Source organism: Megalobrama amblycephala, linkage group LG23 (assembly GCF_018812025.1).
Source record: "Megalobrama amblycephala isolate DHTTF-2021 linkage group LG23, ASM1881202v1, whole genome shotgun sequence".
Classification (NCBI taxonomy): domain Eukaryota; kingdom Metazoa; phylum Chordata; class Actinopteri; order Cypriniformes; family Xenocyprididae; genus Megalobrama; species Megalobrama amblycephala.
In genome coordinates, this window is record NC_063066.1 from 4,679,752 (window position 1) to 4,701,713 (window position 21,962).

The following is a 21,962-nucleotide window of genomic DNA, read 5'->3' on the forward strand; positions in this document are numbered from 1 at the left end:
TTATTGGTTTACACGCCTTGTAAACAGTTTATCTTAATATCTACAAGATTTATGAGTTAGATGTGAACAGCAGTTTACTCTTAATCTTCTCTTGAGTAAGAGTCAGCTGGTGATCTCTGGGATGTCACTCTGAATGAAATGACTCAATCAATTAAGCAGCTCGATTCATGATAAAGTATTGAGGTTACTTGAAGCTGTCAAAATCCCCAAATCATATGGAAAGCCTGTGAGTGACTGTAGGAAAACTGCACTTGACAAGAGCAGCCAATCAATGAGTCTACTGATTACAGGGTAATTACCCTAATTGTTTATATAGATTTTAATGCATTACTCGTATATCAAATTTTATCATGAGTTCACAGTAGGGAGATCATCATCTTTTTATCTGTTACTTCATTATTTTATTTAATGTAGTACTAGGGTCAAAGATAAGTGCCTCAACATTAAAAGTCCAAAGACTCTCTAGTACAGTTAGATAATAATAAATAATATTTAATAAATAATATTTTTGCAAATATTTACAGTGTGGACAGTAGCCAATTATATAATGATAATGTGTATATAATGATTAATTCAATTTAATGATGGCTAATGTGATGTACACCATTGTTAGTCAAACAAGCACTCTACATTCACAAAAAATAAAAAAAACTTTAAATCTCAACCCTCTAAAAAATGGTCGTTTAAAAACAACCCAAGTTGGGTTGAAAATGGACAAATCCAGCGATTGGCTTGTTTTATCCCAGCGAATGGGATGTTTTAACTCAGCAATTGGCTTGTTTTAACCCAGCCGATTGGCTTGTTTTAACCCGCCGATTGACTTGTTTTAACCCAGCGTTTGGCTTGTTTTAACCCAGCCATTTTGCTTGTTTTAACCCAGAGATTGGCTTGTTTTAACCCAGCCGTTTGGCTTGTTTTAACCCAGCGATTGGCTTGTTTTAACCCAGCCATTTTGCTTGTTTTAACCCAGAGATTGGCTTGTTTTAACCCAGCGATTGGCTTGTTTTAACCCAGCCATTTGGCTTGTTTTAACCCAGCCGATTGGCTTGTTTTAACCCAGCGATTGGCTTGTTTTAACCCAGCCATTTTGCTTGTTTTAACCCAGAGATTGGCTTGTTTTAACCCAGCCGTTTGGCTTGTTTTAACCCGCCAATTGACTTGTTTTAACCCAGCGATTGGCTTATTTTAACCCAGCCATTTTGCTTGTTTTAACCCAGAGATTGGCTTGTTTTAACCCAGCGATTGGCTTGTTTTAACCCAGCCATTTGGCTTGTTTTAACCCAGCCGATTGGCTTGTTTTAACCCGCCGATTGGCTTGTTTTAACCCAGCCGTTTGGCTTGTTTTAACCCAGAGATTGGCTTGTTTTAACCCAGCGATTGGCTTGTTTTAACCCAGCCATTTTGCTTGTTTTAACCCAGAGATTGGCTTGTTTTAACCCAGCGATTGGCTTGTTATAACCCAGCCATTTGGCTTGTTTTAACCCAGCCGATTGGCTTGTTTTAACCCAGCGATTGGCTTGTTTTAACCCAGCCATTTTGCTTGTTTTAACCCAGAGATTGGCTTGTTTTAACCCAGCCGTTTGGCTTGTTTTAACCCAGAGATTGGCTTGTTTTAACCCAGCGATTGGCTTGTTTTAACCCAGCGATTGGCTTGTTTTAACCCAGAGATTGGCTTGTTTTAACCCAGCCGTTTGGCTTGTTTTAACCTGCCGTTTGGCTTGTTTTAACCCAGCAATTGGCTTGTTTTAACCCAGTGATTGGCTTGTTTTAACCCAGCGATTGGCTTGTTTTAACCCAGAGATTGGCTTGTTTTAACCCAGCCGTTTGGCTTGTTTTAACCCAGCGATTGGCTTGTTTTAACCCAGAGATTGGCTTGTTTTAACCCAGCCGTTTGGCTTGTTTTAACCTGCCGTTTGGCTTGTTTTAACCCAGAGATTGGCTTGTTTTAACCCAGTCGTTTGGCTTGTTTTAACCCAGCGATTGGCTTGTTTTAACCCAGCGATTGGCTTGTTTTAACCCAGAGATTGGCTTGTTTTAACCCAGCCGTTTGGCTTGTTTTAACCTGCCGTTTGGCTTGTTTTAACCCAGAGATTGGCTTGTTTTAACCCAGATATTGGCTTGTTTTAACCCAGCTGTTTGGCTTGTTTTAACCCAGAGATTGGCTTGTTTTAACCCAGCGATTGGCTTGTTTTAACCCAGCCGATTGGTTTGTTTTAACCCAGCCGATTGGCTTGTTTTTAACCCAGAGATTGGCTTGTTTTAACTCAGCCGATTGGGTTGTTTTAACCCAGAGATTGGCTTGTTTTACCCCAGCATTTAGGTTACATGTTTGCCCAACCAGCTGGGTAGTTTAAGTTTATTTAAACTTTGTTTAAAACACATAACATAATTACATAATTTGCTTAGAATGGACCCAAAATATGTTGGAAATTAATATTTATTAATATGTTTAATAATTGAACATTAATACTTTTAATGAATAATAATTAAACAACAAACATTTATTAAATTGCTCATTAATAAATGTTCACCTTTTGATTATCATTGTTTCCTAGTAATTATGTGTCTGATTTTTAATTTTCAACCTATTTTGGGTTCATTTTAAGCTAGCCATATTGTAAAGTTTAAACAATAGTTGCCCAGCACATGGGGCAAACATTTAACCCAACCGCTGGATTAAAACAACCCAATCGCTGGGTTTGTACATTTTCAACCCAACATTTTTTAGAGTGTACTAAAGCTGTCTTAAGAATTTGGAGCTGATACAAATAGTTTTTCTGTTAACAGACCATCCAAGCACAGTAATTGGCTGAGGTTTTTAAGCATGCTTAAGCCCAAAAATGGTATGTTGTGTATACTGCATTGCATGCATACAGTAAAAAATGCATGCAACCTCATACATCCTTTGGTGGGTTGTGGTTGCTATATATTATATGCACAGAGCTGACACGGACTTCAAACATAACAAACTAGCATCATAAATGAGTCATAGACACGCTAATGTAGGCAGCAAAAGCAGCTTCCGTTGCAGTTAGCAACATGCATCCTGCTCCTAGTCCTGCCATTCTTCAGCCACCAACCTGTGTTTATCCCACCTGCACCTTGAAATAATTCAACTTTCTGCTGTTTTATTTAATCCAGCACTGATTGGGAAGCACTAAGGGACCTCAGCACACTGCCCTCGGTCGGTTAGAGATCCTCACTGCATGCGGGAAGACCCAGTATAGCTGCGCTCTCTGGCTCCTCTCATCTCATTCTCTAGAAGATGGCGGACTGCGCTTCACTGTTAGATGAGGAGCTCTCTTCATTCGTCTTCAATTACTTGACTGAAAACTCCGGAAGCCAGGTAAGCCATGCACATTTTCTAACAGAACAGAATCGCAGCTATTATTCCCCAGGTGTATTTTTGCATGTTACTGTCTGTGGCACGATATACTTCCATCATTTCATCGATGCTGTCAGAGCGTCTCAGCCGGCGTCTGGAGTCCCTGACGTCTGCGCTTCACGTGGAGTTCACAGGAAATAATGCATATTTGCGAAAAGTGACTTAGAAACGAATAACCTTCAAATAATCGTTCTTTTCAATTCTGCTTTCGAGGATTAGCGATCAGGGAACGATTCATGACTGTTTTAGAACAAGTTCAAAATATGTTAGTCGGTTTGCCAAAAATCATACCAATTTCCCGGTCTGTGTGTGAGAGTGTGTGTGTGACACGTGGGACTTTGGTGAACTTGACTCAAGTTTCCTGTTGAGATCGTGTAGTTTTAAAATCAAAAGAGCACTGATTCCATACCAGTTCACTGTGATGAGAGATGAAAAGTAAGCACAGATCAGAAAAACTGATTATATATATATATTTAAGTCTTTTTTGTCTAATGCATCACGTGTAATTTTAATCTAACAATATTAATGCAGTTATTACAGAATAATTGCATAATATATATTCATAAATGACCTGTTTTGCTTGCGCAAAACTATATAAAAGCGAATGTGGGCTTTAAAGTTGAGAAACTAATACGCAGCACTGCAGGCCCTATACAAAATGTTTACAAATAGCTATCATATGTGGGAGTATATATGTAGAACATAGTGTAGTAGAGATCAGAACTCTGCTCATGTGAAAAATGTATTGTTTTCGTAAGCGTTTGCGTAACTGTTACAAAACAAGAGCTTGATGCCATTTAGAAGTAGTCAAACGATCTTTGCATCATGTGCCAGTAGCCTATGTGCTGTCGATATTAATAAATAAACGCTGTGCATCTTATGTCAAATATGCTGTGGTCGCACTGCAAAGTGTTTATTTATAGATACAATATACGTAGTTACAATATAACGCTTATGAAACATAAGGATACTTTTACGTTACATCACTGATATTATAGCCTACGCAGAGATGTTTAGACACGGATGAGGCGCAGAACGCGGGCATTCATTTATCTTAAATTCTAAAAAGTGGCACGTGCTGTTACAGAAGGGTATGGTTTTCCTATAGAATCGAATTGTGCACGGTTACAAATCGGATACTTTGTGTCAGGTGTCGCTGAAAGACGACAGTCTACTTCAAACATTTGAACAAGGTGAGGAAGCGGTCGGTGGCGTTTGTCCTTGTGTCAGCGGGGATAGTGTACGCGCTGTAAATGTGCTCATTTCGGGTTACAGGGCTGAGCGCGCAGTCTGGTCAGTGTAATAGTACTCCATCCTCGTGACTGGAGTTACAGAACACACAGTTACTGCAGTCATGTGCTCGCCGCCGTTAGACGTAGTAGAATGAGAGAGAGAGAGAGAGAGAGAGAGAGAGAGAGGCGGGACCACTGACGCGCGTCCACGACAGCCACACACTCCCTCCTCCGGGCGTGCATGTGACTGACTGACTGACTGCTGCTGCCGCTGCGCAAAGTGGAGCAGTTCAGATCACGACTAATAATTCACCATCCACTCTAGGAGGATGTGAAGAGCGGTAGCTTTTTGATTTATAAACAGTATTTGTATTCATGTGATTCATTCGAGGAATTGGATTTAGACTTTATCTTCAAAATTCTCTGTTTTGAAATATGTGGAGAAATGTAAAAGACCTGCTTCCACTGCTTCTTATTAGAAAATAATAGTATATATGACCACAAAACCAGTCATATGGGTCAATTTTTTTTTTTTTTTAAATTGAGATTTATACATCATCTGAAAGCTGAATAAATAAGCTGTTTGTTAATATATTATGGCCGAGATACAATCTGAGGGTGTAATCTGAGGGTGCAAAAAATTTAAATATTGAGAAAAGATGTCCAAATGAAGTCCTTAGCAATGCATACCCACTCACAAAAATACATTTTTGATATATTTACTGTAGGAAATTTACAATATATCTTCATGGAACATGATCTTTACTTAATATCACAATGATTTTTGGCATAAAAGAAATTAATTTAAATAATTTTAACCCATACAATGTATTGTTGGCCTTTTTTTGTCTAATGCATCATGTCATTTTTAGTCTAATAATGTTGATGCAGTTATTACAGGATAATTGCATAATACATATTCATAAATGACCTGTTTTGCTTGAGCAAAGCTATATAAAAATTAATGTAGGCTATAAAGTTGAGAAACTAATACGCAGCACTGCAGGCCCTATACAAAATGTTCAAAAAAAATCAAAATATTGAGCAAAGATGTCCAAATGAAGTCCTTAGCAATGCATATCCACTCACAAAAATACATTTTTTATATATTTACTGTAGGAAATTTACAATATATCTTCATGGAACATGATCTTTACTTAATATCATAATGATTTTTGGCATAAAAGAAAAATCAATCATTTTGACCCATACAATGTATTGTTGGCTATTGCCAAATTTACCCATGCAACTTATGACTGGTTTTGTGCTCCAGGGTCACATACAGAGTATTAATTACATTGACGTAGAATATTTAAATTATTGTATGCAATGTATCTAGTATAGTATTAGAGAGCCACGTTAATTCACGATAAAGATTACAAGGCTGCTTAATATATATTGGTTTAAAATTATTTATCATGAGATTAAGATGAGTAACATTGAAGCGGGTTTCCAGAGACAGCATTCAAAGATGCACACACACATATATATGCGAATAATAGCATGCAATTTGTTTTTGACAGTATTTACTTCAAATTCATCCAAATATTTAAAAAAGTTGAAATATAATGATGATGCTGATAATCTCAAAATGGCCCAATATCAGCCGATTTATCATTAATGTTATGGGAAAAAAGACCTTCAGTGCATGTTTGTTTCCTCGCCTCACTGCATCCTTATATGCTGCTGTTGACATTTACACATTCACTGCATAAGATCTGAACATTTTAATGATTTCATAGACATTATATACTGCACCACTTCTTAGGCAAGCTCGCAGTTGTCGTGATGTGCGGCATGCACTGCAGTACTATGTGTTCAGCTTGCGTGATATGGGCTGAGTCACCTAACTTGACAGAGTCAGGCAAATGTATTTACACCATGAAATGACTCCCCCCCAAACCCCCCACCCACCCACCAGCTTGTGTCAGTCAGCTGTGCCTCCCCTCATTTCCACTCATAATTTTATGCTCATTCGAAATCATAAATATGCAGGGTTGACATGGTCTTTATAGTGAGTTCAGACCGTTGGCTCTGTGTCTGCTTGTTTACTGAAGCATTTTCTGTATCATTTGCCTTATCGCTGTGAAGTTGAACCGTAAAATCAAATCAGCAGCAATGAAATGATGTTTTAGATGTTCTAGTTTGGAGTTTGCTGGTTCGAATTCACTTGACATCAGATTTGAAGAAACTGCGCATTCATTTGAAATCCACTGAGAGCAAGAATAAAATGAGATACCATAAAACATCACAGGAATATAATTTGATTTGGTTTTCACAGAAAGGCTTGAGCTCTGAATGTGGCTCAATAAATTGGCTGCAGCCTCTAGATCGTCACTTTATGTTTTGCTCTTTTCACTCCAATTACTTTACAGCGCTGTCTGTTGCCTTGCTCAGGGCACACTTGTATTTATTAGCAGGGCTGTTTCCTCTCCTGAAGCCCCAGAGGTCCTTCATCTGGCTCCTCCATCTCTCTTTGGGGACTTGAGGAAGTCTGGGAATGCTCTGTAACAGATCAATGTCAATTTTGGACTGAAAGGGATAGACTGTGGAAAGACGGGGACTTGATATCAATAATGTACCCGTACTGATCCATCATAGGCTAAGAGCTCAACTGGCATCAAAGGTTAAAAACCCAAGGATCGGATGTATAGAGAATCCTGTTTTCTGTAACTGTAGTCCTCAGTCTGCTGTAACATAAACTCTCTTTTATAGATTATCTGGCGGACGATCTATAGATGTACATTCACTTTAGCGTGTTCTGTAAATGACGCCCGTGTTCATTACGTCAGCATTTATTTACACTGTTCTGCAGTATTGATTGTTTAAAGGAGTAGTTATCTCAAAAATGGCTTGGTTTCTTCTGTGTAACGGGTCAATGACGTGACGGGTCATTTGTTTGTCCAAAGGCCTTAATAATGACGAAAAACAAAGATATGACATCCAAAGTATGTAAGGTAGTACAACTAGATCTTTTTTATTGAATCCAATTGGTTTTAATTATATTTTGCTACATATAAAGGTGTTTTAAAGATTTTGAAGTGTCATTCGGTTTAACCGTCCAATACAGCCATTTCATTTGTGATTAAAATGTAATAAATGTATATATTTTTTATTCTGGCATGATTTTATAACATCATATATCAACATAGTGCACAATGGTTTTAAAATTATGTGTAGAAGTCGTTGCTTTGTAATGAGAAAAAATGTCCAGAAAATGAATTTCATTGATGTCATTTGGAGTAACCGATATAAAGGGACCGTTTCAGATCAAGTCATGCGGCCAATATCATGTGACAGGATGTGACATCATTCAGACACCTGCAAAGGACCACATGGTCGTGAAGCAAAGTAACTAACTCTCTCTTAACTATTTGAAAAATTCATGTTTTCACTTGATCATACGCATGTCCCGAAACATCAGGTCGTTCGGTGCAACCGCTATAAAACATGGAAAATTTTGTAATATTTTAAAAACTTTACTAAATATAAAATGTTTGATTGTCCTTTTGCTAGATAGCATTATTTGAAAAATCATCATTTGGTAAAACCGAAATTTTTTTGGTGACAAATTTTGTCCATCTTGTACAAAATGACAAAAATAGCATTAATTGCTTATAAAAACCACATAATCTTATTGTTAACACTTAATAAAACTTCAAAATTAATTATATCTCCATTATGTGTGTGTTTTTTTTTTTTATACACTTGACCCGTAACACAAAAGGAGAAATTTGGAACAATGTGCTGGTCACTCATTTCCATGAATAGGTCCTGTGGTTTTCATTACACATCATTGACCCAGTTCCTGGTCTTTTAGGTGTGATGATTGAGATAAGATGTTTTTGTTGTGCCATAATGTTGGAATGTTAAAATGTTAGAAGAGAATGCTGCGCAACAGGAATTTAAGTCAAAGTCATTGGGATTTGCAACGTTGGATGAATAAGCATTAGACAACAGCGTTTGATGAGTCACAGCAATTAAAAGGTAGCAAAGTTCGTTACTACAAAAAACCTTTTCTTCAGTCATAAGAGAGTAAAGATAACTATAGCGATAACTGTTTTAGCATTCACACCAAGGGACAATATTATTCTGTTTATTATAAGCATGCTGCAGTTAAACTTATTTGCTTAAAGTCTGATTGGCTGTCAAAGTTTTTACATTCGTCAGGTGGAAAAATGATCCTGAAATTGATTCCAACAATATCGTTCCTTTGTGTTGTTATCGTTATAACTGTGGTGTGGACTTCTCAATTCTCATAGAATTCCTGGAATAGAGAAAATTGCAAAGTTTCAAAACAACCTCTAAATGATCAGATTTTTCATTTTTGAATGAACTATCCTTAGCGGCCATTTGGTTTTATGCGGTAGTTTCTCAGTCCACTGTAATCACCTTGGATATGTCTTGGTTAATAGCTCTCATTTTTTAGAGACAGATTAAAGCGTTCACTGCATTTTTATAAGGTATCCTGGAGAAATGCTTCATGCCAGCATTATCATTTTGCTGTTGTGTTATATTAAGGCATTAAGTCGCAGCAGTTGCACACACTTATTTAAGTTCAGGTGTCCTAATTCAACCTCAGCTGAAAAAAGAAGCTGATGCAACCTTTGTATTCTGGGAGATAAGGTTATATCTTAATCTCTGAAGCACTCACATGGCACAATATAGCGTGATATGTTTGTTTGGTCTCAATTTAAGTGGTATAAATCAATGTAGTATGCATTAGTTTAGTAGGGCAACTGCAGGAACCATTTGCATACTTGCAGCTTGACCTGTATATTTGCAAGCTAAACAAAGTTGCAGGTGTGTTATTCTAATATCAAATCATCCCCCACCTGTACACTCTGTGAAAATAAAAGTGCAGAAAGCTCTTTGTGTTAGATTCAGCTTCTCCTCTGGCCAGTACATTTGAGGATTATATAACGCACACAGTGTTCTTTAGATCAAATGTACCTGACTATAAAATTCTGGATGTTCTTTATTATCAGGTCCTGGTATTTAGATCTTGTAGATGACACACACATCCTAATTGTGAGTGATCTGCCTAAAAAAAATAGGGATGCATGATATATCGGCCACCATATCGGTATTTTTAATGTTATCGTTATCAGCCAGAGGAGAAAATTTGGCTGATATATTAAAACCGAAATATAATGGATTATTTCCTTCAGCTGAGACACTTCAGATGCGCACTGTTCGCCATGATGGTTTCGAATTGCTTGAAATATGATTGAAATCACTTCAAAAAGGAAAATACAGTTAAATGCAACATGTGCATCATATAAGCTACATAATATTATAATGAGAACATTATAATTGTGTGCTTGGGACATGAAACTTTTGTTTTTGTAATCAGGCTCTCAAAAATTCTATTAAAAATTTTGATTTAGATTTATCAGCCTATATATCGGTTATCGGCTTTCAAATATAAAAAATTATCGGTATCTGCCAAAATGTTCAAATCTGTGCATCCCTAACCACAAGTCTAATGACATGGTCTTATCAGGAAACTTAACAGCCAAATAAAAAGGTCATTAAAATCACTGTGATATTCACAAGTTTTATATTGCCAGGAAAATCATTTCAAAAGATAATGAGCCCTATACATTTATAATCAGTAATTACATTTCTGAACTAATTTCTGAAAACTCAGATTATGCAATAAGTGAGTTTCTTGTCCTATTATTGAGCCACATTGTTGTTCTGAAACTGAGTGTTAAGTCCTTTATCCTTTATCGTCTTATATCAGATACAGCAGTGAAAGCAGGTGATGGTAAGGAAATTTCCGCATGTTTTTAATGAGAAGGGCGCGTACCAGGCTTACCATAGCAACATGACATCAGGGGAGGGCAAGCACAGACTGGCAGGGACTCACAGTGGGCAAATGGGAACATGTAAAGCATCATAAAATGCAAGTCTGTGGCGCAACAGCAGGTACATAGACCATACAAAATAGGTGTCTCCTTATACATTTTAAATATGGCGTACTCTTTATGTTCCTTGTCTTTTTAGTCAGTTTTGACTTATTATTGTTTGACTTATTTGGTGGACACTAATTGGTGTTCCGGTTAATTAAAATATGATAATAATTAAATAAGACCTGTTACTAAGCAGCACCTAATGACAAGTATACAAAAGAATAAGCTGGATTATAAGAACCCAGGAGAAAACTAGTGCTCTATCTTTAGATCAGTGCTCCACCCACAGTCCTGTGCAAAAGTCTTAGGCACATTAGTGTTATCACCAAAAATTCAAACATTCCTTTTGCCATTAATTGTAATAATCAAGTAGGATTTTTGTATGCACAAGGAGTCTGACAACAGCCGGCATGATCTGATCTCACCATCATCGAGTCCATCTGGGATTACATGAAGAAACAGGAAAAAAAGGGACACACTAAATCTAGAAGAACTGCGACAACATCTCCAAGACACTTGAAGAAACTTACCTTTTAATTACAAGTGTCTGGGTTAACAGTTATCTGTGATTGCTATAGGGCTGGTGGATTAATCGAAAAGTAACTAACATAATTTTCCCATGTCGGTTATTTAATTTTTTAATCCTCTTAATGCTTTCCCCTTAAAAACATACTACCACGTGACTCCGCCCCGTCCAGTCAGCGGCATGGAAGCAACATGGAGGCGACCTCAAATGCCGAGTCAACACACACAGACAGTGCGATCACTTTCGCTTGCGTCCTCACAAAAGTTTGTCAATTGTATGTGTTTTAAAGGGTTTAAAATTCTGCCATTAATTACTCACCCTCATATTATAGATATTTTTGATAAAATCCGATGGCTCAGTGAGGCCTTCATTGACAGCAAGATAATTTACAATGCCCAGCAATGCCCAGAAAGCTACTAAAGACATATTTAAAGCAGTTCATGTGACTACAGTGGTTCAACCTTAATGTTATGAAGTGATGAGAATGCAGTTTGTGTGCCAAAAAAACAAAATAATGACTTTATTCAACAATATCTAGTGATGGGTGATTTAAAAACACTGCTTCATGAAGCTTTATGAATCTTTTGTTTCGAATCAGTGAAATTGAAATTTAGAAACGTTTCGAAACGCTTATGACGTAACAAAGCCTCGTTTACTGAAATCACGTGACCTTGGTAGTTTGATGCACGCTCTGAACCACTGATTCGAAACAAACGATTTGTAAGCTTCATGGAGCAGTGTTTTGAAATTGCCCATCACTAGATATTGATGAATAAAGTCGTTATTTAGTTTGTTTAGTGCAAGAAAAGTATTCTTGTCACTTCATAACAATAAGGTTGAACCACTGCAGTCACATGAACTGTTTTAAATATGTCTTTAGTAGCTTTCTGGGCATTGAAAGTGTTAATTATCTCACCATCGAATTTTATCAAAAATATCTTAATTTGTGTTCCAAAGTTGAATGAAGGTCTTGCGGGTGTGGAATGACATGAGGGTGAGTAATTAATGACAGAATTTTCATTTTTGGGTGAACCAACCCTTTAAGGCTTGCCAGTTGGACATTCAAGTGATTTTTGACCATCGTATGTATATCATTATGTTGAGCTACTGTGCTGATGCATTGTGGAACACGAACACTCATACATCACGTGAATGAAACAAAATAATCGTTCATTAATCGTAATCGAGGTAAAATGTTCAATTAATCAAGATTTTGATTTTAGGTCATATCGTCCAGCCCTAGTGATTATACATCAGGAATGGACCCCAGGATTTTATTGACCAAATTGACCCCTTTCCTGGTCTGTTAAGTGTTAACGTGTTGATTGAGTAACTCTCTGAGATTTTGCTGTGTCATAGTGTAGTTGCATGTATGGAATGTTTCTGCAGTTTTTTTCTTCTAGACAAGAATCTTGCATAACAAGAGACAAACTCAGCATGAATTGAAGTGTTGCTGTGGTGTTGCGTGAATAAGCATTTGATATAACAGCCGTTGAATTAATCTCCTAGCAATTAAAAAATAACTCTGTTTGTTACTACAAAAATCTTTCGTTCAGCTGTTAGAGATCTGTCCAAGGAGACTATTGGCTCCTGTGACAACAACGACGATACACAGTGTTCCTCTACAGAATGTTCTGGCTCGGGACAGTAACCACACCAAAAGAGGCTGTTCATAGACTCTCTGTCTCTCTTGTAATTCAGCGAGCACCTGACTCTCTTGAAAACCCCATAGGAAAATCGGAATTTCACCAGCATCTCCAAAAGTGCACTCTGTGACTATGACCAAATTCAACAATGAACCTTTGATTTGGCAAGCTTTGCCAACGTTTGACTGCTGTTCTGGAGATTGTCAGTCTTGGGCAATTTCAGCTGGCTGTGTTAGTAGTTTGCTCTTGGACTGAATGACCTTTATACACTGTCCATTTCATTCACCTTTCCATTCTTGCTCTATGAACTGAATTGAATCTTGAACTGGTTCTAAATCTTGTTCTGATGCCACATTAGTTATTAGCACACCTTCCTGTTGTTTTAGTCTAGTAAGAGAACATGTATCCACCCTCCGCCACATTCCGGTTCGATTAGAACGTGCAAAACATGGGTACAAAGACTGTTTTGAAACACTAGCATTCCTTTCACTAGTGAGGACTTGCAAATTATTGGGTTGTAGATGTCGGAAATGTCTAAATAAGGAAGGAGCGTTATGATGTAATCTGGGGAATATAGGTGAACGCAGGGGCAGAGCAAAAAAATATATCTTATATTCTAGTTATATAAATATCGAAAAATTCTTAAAACAAGACAGATTTACTAGAGAAACAACTCTGCATAAGGTATTAAAACTTTTTAGAGAACAGATCTTTAATACGAGTGTATTACTGCACTGTAAAAAAGAATTGTTGGTTTAACTTAAAGTAAGTTACCTGGTTGCCTTAATTTTGAGTTCATTGAAATTAAAAATTTGAGTTAATACAATGAAGACGATTGGTTTAATCAACAGAAACTCAAAATATTATGTTATCTGAACCACATTAATTATCTAAGTTGATTCGTCAAAAGAAATAAAATGTGATAAATCATGAAAATATTTAATTTTCACAATAAGATATGTGAGGATGTCTTAATATTTGATGCAGTGTTGATTCTCAAGTTTTTAAAATAAGTTTTAGACATTTTTATTGGAAAACAAATCAATACGTTGGTATATAGTATTGGTATTATATCTTTTACTATGAAATTATTCCCACATTAACATGCATTTATATGGTACCCCAAAGTACTTGGTACTACTATGCTACTATGTCTAAAATATTGCACTACTGTGGTACTTAGATTATTGAAGGGATGGCTGATTTTTAGAGGCCTACAAGATGATTTTCCTTAAATGTTGACTTGCAGCATGGATCTCTGATATGAATTATAAATTCACTTACTATATCCCAATTTACATGCACAGTAATACTGTGATTGTCTATGCAACAGTGCAGTGTCCATCTGTGGCTTAGGCAGCCCTTCTCAAATAGAGTGAGCTAAACTGTCTAAGACAAACTCTGGATACAGTAGTTGTTTATTGCCACAGGGCAAATTTCAGCAATCACTAGAGAAAATCCCAGAGTCAGTTTTATTCTATGTCAAACACTTGAATTCTACCCACTATACAGAATGTGTTTTCTCCCTCTTCCATTAGCCCTTTCATGTACTTTTGCAGAACTCTATGTTCTTTTCAGAGTCTCCCCTGATGCGGCGCAGCTGTATGTGACCCTATTTCTAGACTCTATGCCTGGACGAATGCAGAAGTAATCTCAATGGGTTACATTAGCATTTTCATTACAGTCATTTGAATATTTGCCTTGACTTTATGATACCTCTGCACCAGATTTATCTGTAGGATTTGACATCTAACAGGATCTAGCCTCTACAGGAGATCAAACCCATGTCATTTTAGGCCCTAGGTGTGAAATATCAGGTGTATACCAGACCAAGTTTACATGTCATCATGGATGAAGTAGAAGGGTCAGTTGTTCTCAGAAAGGGACCCTCATGAGGAAGACAAACATTGCTGGAGGTTCATTGAGGAAGTTAACCTGCCCGTGATGGGTTATTGATTTCTTTGAATGTATTTCCCTCAGGTTATTTCACCCAAAGAAAACAGTTCACCCTCAGTCTTTTTATGACAAGTCTCTAGAAATGTGTTTTCTTCCTCTCTTGTGTACTTTCAGTCTTCAGGCTAAGCTGTGTTAAAAAAAAAATTATGCATGTTGTAAACTTTGAGTTGCAGTTACACGCTTTTCTCATAATCAAGCTACATTACATCTCAGATTTTAATGGAAGACTGGGCTTTCAAGTCAAATTCCCGGCTTAAAAGCGGAAATCCGAGTTTTTAAATGCCCACAGACTCTGGCAGCCAGCATGATGGTGTACAAAAGGCCAATCACATGACACGGGACAGTTGCCAGCTGGTGGTAGCTCATGTAATACTGCCTACTTAGAAGTCGGGTCATGGAGGGGTTGTAGTGATGGTCTTTCATGTGAAGTGTATGGCTTTGTTTTGCTAGCGTCACAACAGAATTGTCTTTTGCTCTCGGGGTGACCGGAATGTTTTTGTGGGCGTCTCGTCATTACGACGGGTGAGGCACACTAGAGTGTTTGTTTCTTCAATTTGGTCAAAACTCCAATAAAGCTGGGATTGTTGGGGACCTGAAGTTGTTTTCGTTCTTGCCTACACAGAGCGGTCAAGCGTCAGACAGTTGCCCACACATCAACACCGGTTGTCCTTACAGACTTAAATACAAAACTAAAATAATTCTAATGAGTTTCTGTTTAAAAATATACAAGTATAAAAGTGTAGGTCTAATTGCATAGGCAGGAAGTGTCTGTGTGCAAATGAATGCTAAAAACGCCACCCTGTTTTCCACTTGCAGAGCTCTTGACATGTATAAGTGCATCCTACAATCCCTGACGCCCACTAATTCACAATGACAGAAAGCCTAAAGATGTAAACTCCCACTCGCTTCCACAAATACATCATTGCTCTTAAGGTGACACAGAGCTTTCCCGATTTAAGCGGCACCTTTCGGTGGAGCATCCATGGTGCTGGAGGGGCTGTTTTGCTTTCATTACAGTGTATAACACGCATTAATATGTAAAGCCTTATGCAGGGGTTTGGTATCAGACACTGCTTTTCTTGCATTAAAAGCACATAGGGAGCAGAGAATTGACATACAGAGTTCACTGCTATCAGTGGAAGGTGCCTGAGGGAGCCATTAGTAGAATGGCTTGGCTGTTAATGCCAGAGAAGATGCGCCCTAGAGGTCCACCCCAGTTGGGCCCAACCGGAACGTGGGTTGTACACAGAGGAAGACTAGTCTGTGACCTACGGCTGGGTGTGGTTATCTGCTGATGAGTGGAGTGATCTAGTAAAGAGGCCTTGGAGATAAATTACGCACAGGTCATTTCTACTCACATGGCACAAAGTCCCAAAGGACTTTCACAACATGGCACTGCTTTGCAACCACTCTTATCTCTTATATGGACACAGGAATTAGTTCATAATGTTACTACGTGTTCAAACACAAGCTGTGAGTTGTAAACACGGTAGAATGGATGCTATGCGAGACCTTTATATGAAGAAACATGGTCTTGGGATTTGGAAAATTCCATTTGACGCTTACTGGTGCTCTAATTACTCCAGTATGAGCAGACGGCAGCAGGTTTAAGTGTGTGTGGAAAAAAACATCCACAGGATGTCCAATCAGGAGAACATGAGGACAGTCAGTCATTAGACGAAAGGGATGCACCTCACAGTCATCTTGTATTATTTACTGCGTGCTTCAGGGGCATCTGCAGCTTTCGTTGCAAAGCCTGATCCAGTTTTAACCTGCCTGTCAGAGATTTACTGCAGAGCACTCTCTCATTTTACACAGTTTCATGGTTATAAGAAGTGGGAGATGGACATTTCCCTTTCTCTCCAGGGTCAGGTTTTTCAAGGCCAAATAATCATCATTTTTTAGATGCAAGCTTGGGATAAAAAGGGACGTCACTGAATGAGGGTGACAGATCCATCAAAAAGAACAGGTGTTTCATAGCTCTTAGACTTTTGTCTGGCAGATTATATTTACATGTGTTACGGCTCCCTATAGCAGGATGTAATCTGGCGTGATTGAATTTGAAGGCGCGGATTGGGACAACAGAACAGGGAATTGGTTGTTTGTGGAAACTCAAAAGACGGTCCCCTTTGATCAGACAGCTGTGAAGTTCAAAGTACCCCTGCTCGTACGGAAGAGCACATGTGCTTTTGCACATGATTAGATAGCAGATGCATCGATAGAACATAAAGCTTATCATCAGCATCTGTTTTTCAAGCTCCATTGACGCAATGTTTCTTAGATTTCACCTTGTCCCGTGAGGCTCTGGAGTTGTTGCTTTGAGAAACAAATGTACTTTGTCTCTATTTGACTCAATCCACTATTATTCCTAATATGGTACTGTGAACTCCAAAGTCACATGCTCAGAGACCACACAGATCAGTGACATTGCAGTTTCAACAGGACTGTTTGACTGTATAAACAAGTTTTCGGCACTCATCTCTTTCCCTCAGGCATTTTCCTCTACTTTTAACACTAACTTAATAGATAGTTTGCTTTTGCAGACAGAAGTGTGTTTTTTACTAGATTAATGATTGTACTTAACCTTTCACCTCTTGTAGTAATGGTCTAAAAGGAATTTTAAAAACGATTTAAGAGTCATTTTGCACCTGCTCAGAGAGGATAACAGCACTGAAGAGGCCAAGTTAGGCAAAGACTAGCCTAATACCTAGGGCTCCTAACCCTGTGAACTGCCAGAGCTTAACCACTAAGCACTGGTTATCTCCTCATATTTGGTTAATCTTCCTTTACAACTTCTATTTTGATTGATTCTTCTTGACCCTTTACCCAGTTTGCAAAGTAAGCCAAATAAGCATGCTTAAATCCATCCACTTTGTTTTTATACATTCATTGCATTGAATTGCATTCTATGCTGCGTTGACTTCCTCTTCGGTGGAAGTGTCGTCTGAGGTAAAGATGGGTTAGGTAGCCCTCCTCTTCTTCTCTTCCCCCGGGCGTCTGTGATGCCGCAAGCCTTTGGGAGCGCATCTCTCGGTAATGAAAAGCACCCAAATGTCAGTCGCAGCCACTGAAAATAAACGAATGCAGGTCGATCGCCATCGAGAATGGCACAACGGCCTCCTGAAACAGACAGATTGTCAACCACCGCGTTTCATTTAATCCGTTATCACTTAGATACAGACACTGCAAGCTGTGGCCAGGAATCATTGTGGTTGGGCTGGGAATCTTAGGGTTGTAACTCAAGTCGCGAGTGTGTAAATTATGTGTGAATTTGTTTACATGTTGACCACATACCCTGACCGTTGAGGGTCTTAGGGCGAGCAGGCGGAGGGCTGTAAATGTGGGCTGTATTGTGGGCAGGTGGTGATTTACCAGGTTGAGATGATGAGTGCAGTACTAGCAGAGGTGAGTAATGACCTGGCGGCTCGGTGATGATGTGTCACAGAGGCATTCCTCAAGTTGTGTTTGGCTTCCAAGGACATCTCTGCTGATTGTGCTGGCAGAAGTCCAGCTAGACGTTGGCAAGTAGACGGGGGGCTTGTGTTTGAGGGCTTGTCATTTGAGTACACCTTCAATTGAAACTGTGCGCAGTTTCAAGCTCAAATGACACAACAGCACATTGTGATACATGTTTGCACCCAGCTAGCATTTAATTCAAGTAAAATAGTGTAAAGATTCCACATTGTTGTTTATAGAAAACTATGAGAAGCTCCAGATACCGGTTTAAAACATGCTAGGATCTCTCAAAATGGCAGTTACAGTTTGCCATTGTGTGTGAGTGACAGGATTCATTGTGGACAGTGACTGTGAGTGTGAGCAGAGTCATAGCTTCTCTTCCGTGTCAACGGACTAGACCTTGACAGGCATAAATAGCATGCGCTCAGGAGGGAGGAACAGCATCTGTTATGACCTCGTGGCATTCATTAAACATGGCAGCCGCTGGATTTATTGCACACAAAGTATTTAGCGCTTTTGCTTTTTGTGTGCTTATATGTGCAATTATTTTTATGCAGAAGTTTTACACATTTTTGTTTGTATAGTATTGATGTAATAATTAGTTTAGGACAGTCACTGCATTGGATTTAAACAAACTTTTAAATGATCTCATGACAAGGAAATTTCACATTGCCAAATATCTATTCCTTACAAGTACTAAAAGAATAGTTAATGGAACCGTGAAGGAACTGAAATTATTAAGAGGAATCTGAACCTATCTGGTTCGTGGTTCCCATCCTTACTTTTGTGTCTTGTGTTACAGTCTGTGTTATCTGCATCATGAGCCTCAAAGCCAGACTTGTATTGTTAGAAAAAAGTGCTGACTTGTTTCAGAATTATTGCTTCCGACTTTGAAGATATGGATTCGATAGTGGCCAAAGGTCTCTGAGATAACATGAACAAGGGGTAGAAAATGAAAGCAAATGAATACTTTGTGCTGATTTTTGCATTTTTAAAGGATGTGAACCTCCTCCGTCGCTTAACTGAGTGAATTACAGCTTGGGAGCTAATGAAGTAATGAAGATCACCAGTGGCTTTTTAAGGGAAGGGGTCGTATGGCTGCAAGGGGATAGCAGCAGGCCTCAGATGTCTGGAAGCGCACTTTGTTTAATTAGATGCATCTATAATGAAATGACCATTCAGCATTACAACTGTGATGGGTGTTCAAACCAACACAGAGGATATACTGAGTAATTTGATCATAGCTTAATGTTTCATGCAGTTCATATTTCTACATTTCAGTCATTTATGGTTACGGTAATTACAGAGTCATTTGGTGCATTACCAGCTGCTCTAATGCATATTCTGGCCTTAAGTTCTGTTTTCTTCTATTAAGGGCTCTCCAGGCACTCTCCATCCATTTCACTGTCCAATTAACATCATTTTTCAGGTGTAACAATGTGTTAATATTCATTAAGTAACTTCCAATGGAGTAATTGATAATCATGATGGAGGGTGAGATTAAAGAATGGCGTCAACAATGGATTTGTTTTGGCTTATATCCAGAGAAACTACAAGTGGAAGAGGAGATGACGTGTTTGTGAGATCCTCATAAAGGGAATCTGGGCCGTACAAGTGTAATAGGTCTTGGGCGAAGAGGAACACTTTCTCAAGGCCTCTTACCAGACGGCAGAAGGACAGGTAATGCAGATCTGGCTGCCGCACGACAGAGCACATAGCGTCCTTGCACCGAGTTTGCCCTCGTTGCTTTGCGAGCATCAGCAGAATTTTGGTAGGTGATGTCCCACTTTGGGCTAGGAGCCCAAAAGGGAATCTAAAATCACCTCAGGCGACAGCTGTCTGTTAGCAGCTCATGGGCTGCTGCTGTCGTGCAAAAGAGTGAAAAGGATTGGAGATGTGGCGGTGGAAAAAAGGAAAAGCCAGAGAAGGAGAGCAGTGAGCTGTGAAAGAACAAACGTGATGCACCTTGTAATGGTGCCGAGATATAGTGAGAGGCTATGAAGTGGAGGAAAAAATTGTCCATAGAAAGCATCCAGCTTTTGCTTTGGCCTACTTGCTTCGCTGTTTGCTGATGCTCTGATTTCTGTTTCCTTTTAGCATTTGCTCTTTTACCAATTCCCTCTGCCCCTCACTCCCTTGTACTCCTGCCTCATGCAGCTCTCACTTCAGTCACGTGTACGTGGGTCGGCTAAGGACACGAGCGCCTCTAACCTTTCATTCTCTTACATTCTCTTGAGACCAAAGCATCCTAATCGAGGGGCCCGGTAAGATGCGAAGACAGGAACTGACCACTAAAGGAATTAATCAGTTATTCTACAAATCAGCTGGTCAGATGGCAGTGGAAGGACTTGTAAACCTGTAGTCACTTCCTCCATCTGTGACAGAAAAGCTTCAAAGAAATGGCCCCAACCTTGCTGAATAGTTTTTCACTTATTCAGCGTGTACTCGACAGCACTCAAATGAAGTGTGATCACTGCACTGTGACAGCATAGTATTTTTAGTGTGTTTTATAACCTGTGTGACATAACCTTTATTTTTCATGTAATAGGCTTTGCACCTTTGGAATAGAAAGACTTGTTTTTTCATACAGTATGTAAAAGCAGTTCCGTTGTCTGCTGTGAATTGAATGCTGAAGGACTGAATGGGTTGAGATTAATCACCTCCAAGAACCATTGTGGATTTGTTTGTAAATCTGTTACCAGGATTGGCCTTGTCCCACTTTAGTTTCTCAGCAACGACTTTAGGCATCAGTAGTTAAACGCACCAAACCTCATTGAATTACTATGAGACAATGAATGGGTCAGAGCATTTTGGCACAATGAGAAAATCTCATAGCGAGTCCCTCATCATACCACAACACGCCAAAGCAATCCAAACTGAAAAGCAAAGACCACAATCAAAGCCAATTAAAAGTTTTTCCTTTTTCATTTGGTGGCCTTTGAGTGCATGCTCCCTGACTTCACTGATGTTAGATCCTCAAAGATGAACAAGTTCCCTGTGTGTTTTCATGTTCCTTATCACAGCAGCACAACAAAAGCTATAGAGGATTCTGGGGGAGAAACTGAGGCCATGGATTATACAGTACAAACTAGCCTGTGCTGAATTAAAGCTCTTTGTTTTCCATTTGAGAACCCAGTCTGAGATCAGCTGAGCATTAGGAGCTATTAAAGGCTTTTATTATGTGGCTCGAGTGGTGCACAATACATTGAAGATTGTGCTGTTTGAAATGAAACTTGCATTCAGTGCCTGCTCTTCTAGTCTTTATTATTAATGGGTACTGCCAGAGGAGGAAATCACATTAATCTGACACTGCCAAGGGTGGACTTAAGATGTGGTTGGTGGGGTTTTGCGCTTGAAGTCAGGTATTGTTACCCTAATACTGGAATTTTTCTCCTTTCCGTGCCAACAGATTTGGAGAGATCTGTTACTCATGTAGTCCCAAGCCAGAGATCCTGATATTTGCACCAATAAGACCTGACCTTATCCAGGAGGAATGCTGAGACTAACACTGCGGGTTGTCAAGGGATATGGAGTACAAATCCGATGTACTCGCACTCACACTGAGGAAAGAGTGCAGGTAGCAGACCGGCAGTCTGGCTTCAGAATGATACCTGGCAGCTTTTGATAGACTAACAAACACCTAAAGCATTTAGCACATGGACCAGAGACTTGGGAACTCTAAATTTATACTCATTAACATATTGTTTTGTTGATACGTCTACCCAAAAGATTTGGGTTTCCTGATTTGAAATAAATCTGGTCACTAAAGGGTTGGATTAGAAACAAGGAAGATAACATGAACTGCACAATGCTACACAAATGTCCCTAGAAATGTGGTGGAAG

General features: G+C 38.9%; 1 protein-coding gene across 2 annotated transcripts in view; it reads left to right on the forward strand.

Moving 5' to 3' along the window:
* The window catches only part of ppargc1b (peroxisome proliferator-activated receptor gamma, coactivator 1 beta), a 61,060-nt gene that overhangs the window by 7,670 nt on the left and 31,428 nt on the right, over positions 1–21,962 (forward strand). The window contains exon 2 of one of the 2 annotated variants that reach the window (XM_048175781.1): positions 3,142–3,346. In XM_048175781.1, the coding sequence (XP_048031738.1) occupies positions 3,266–3,346 (81 nt within the window). In that variant the 5' untranslated portion in view covers positions 3,142–3,265. Of the gene's footprint in view, positions 1–2,906; positions 3,347–21,962 lie in introns of those variants that run through there. The other variant, XM_048175780.1, reaches the window with a different exon arrangement.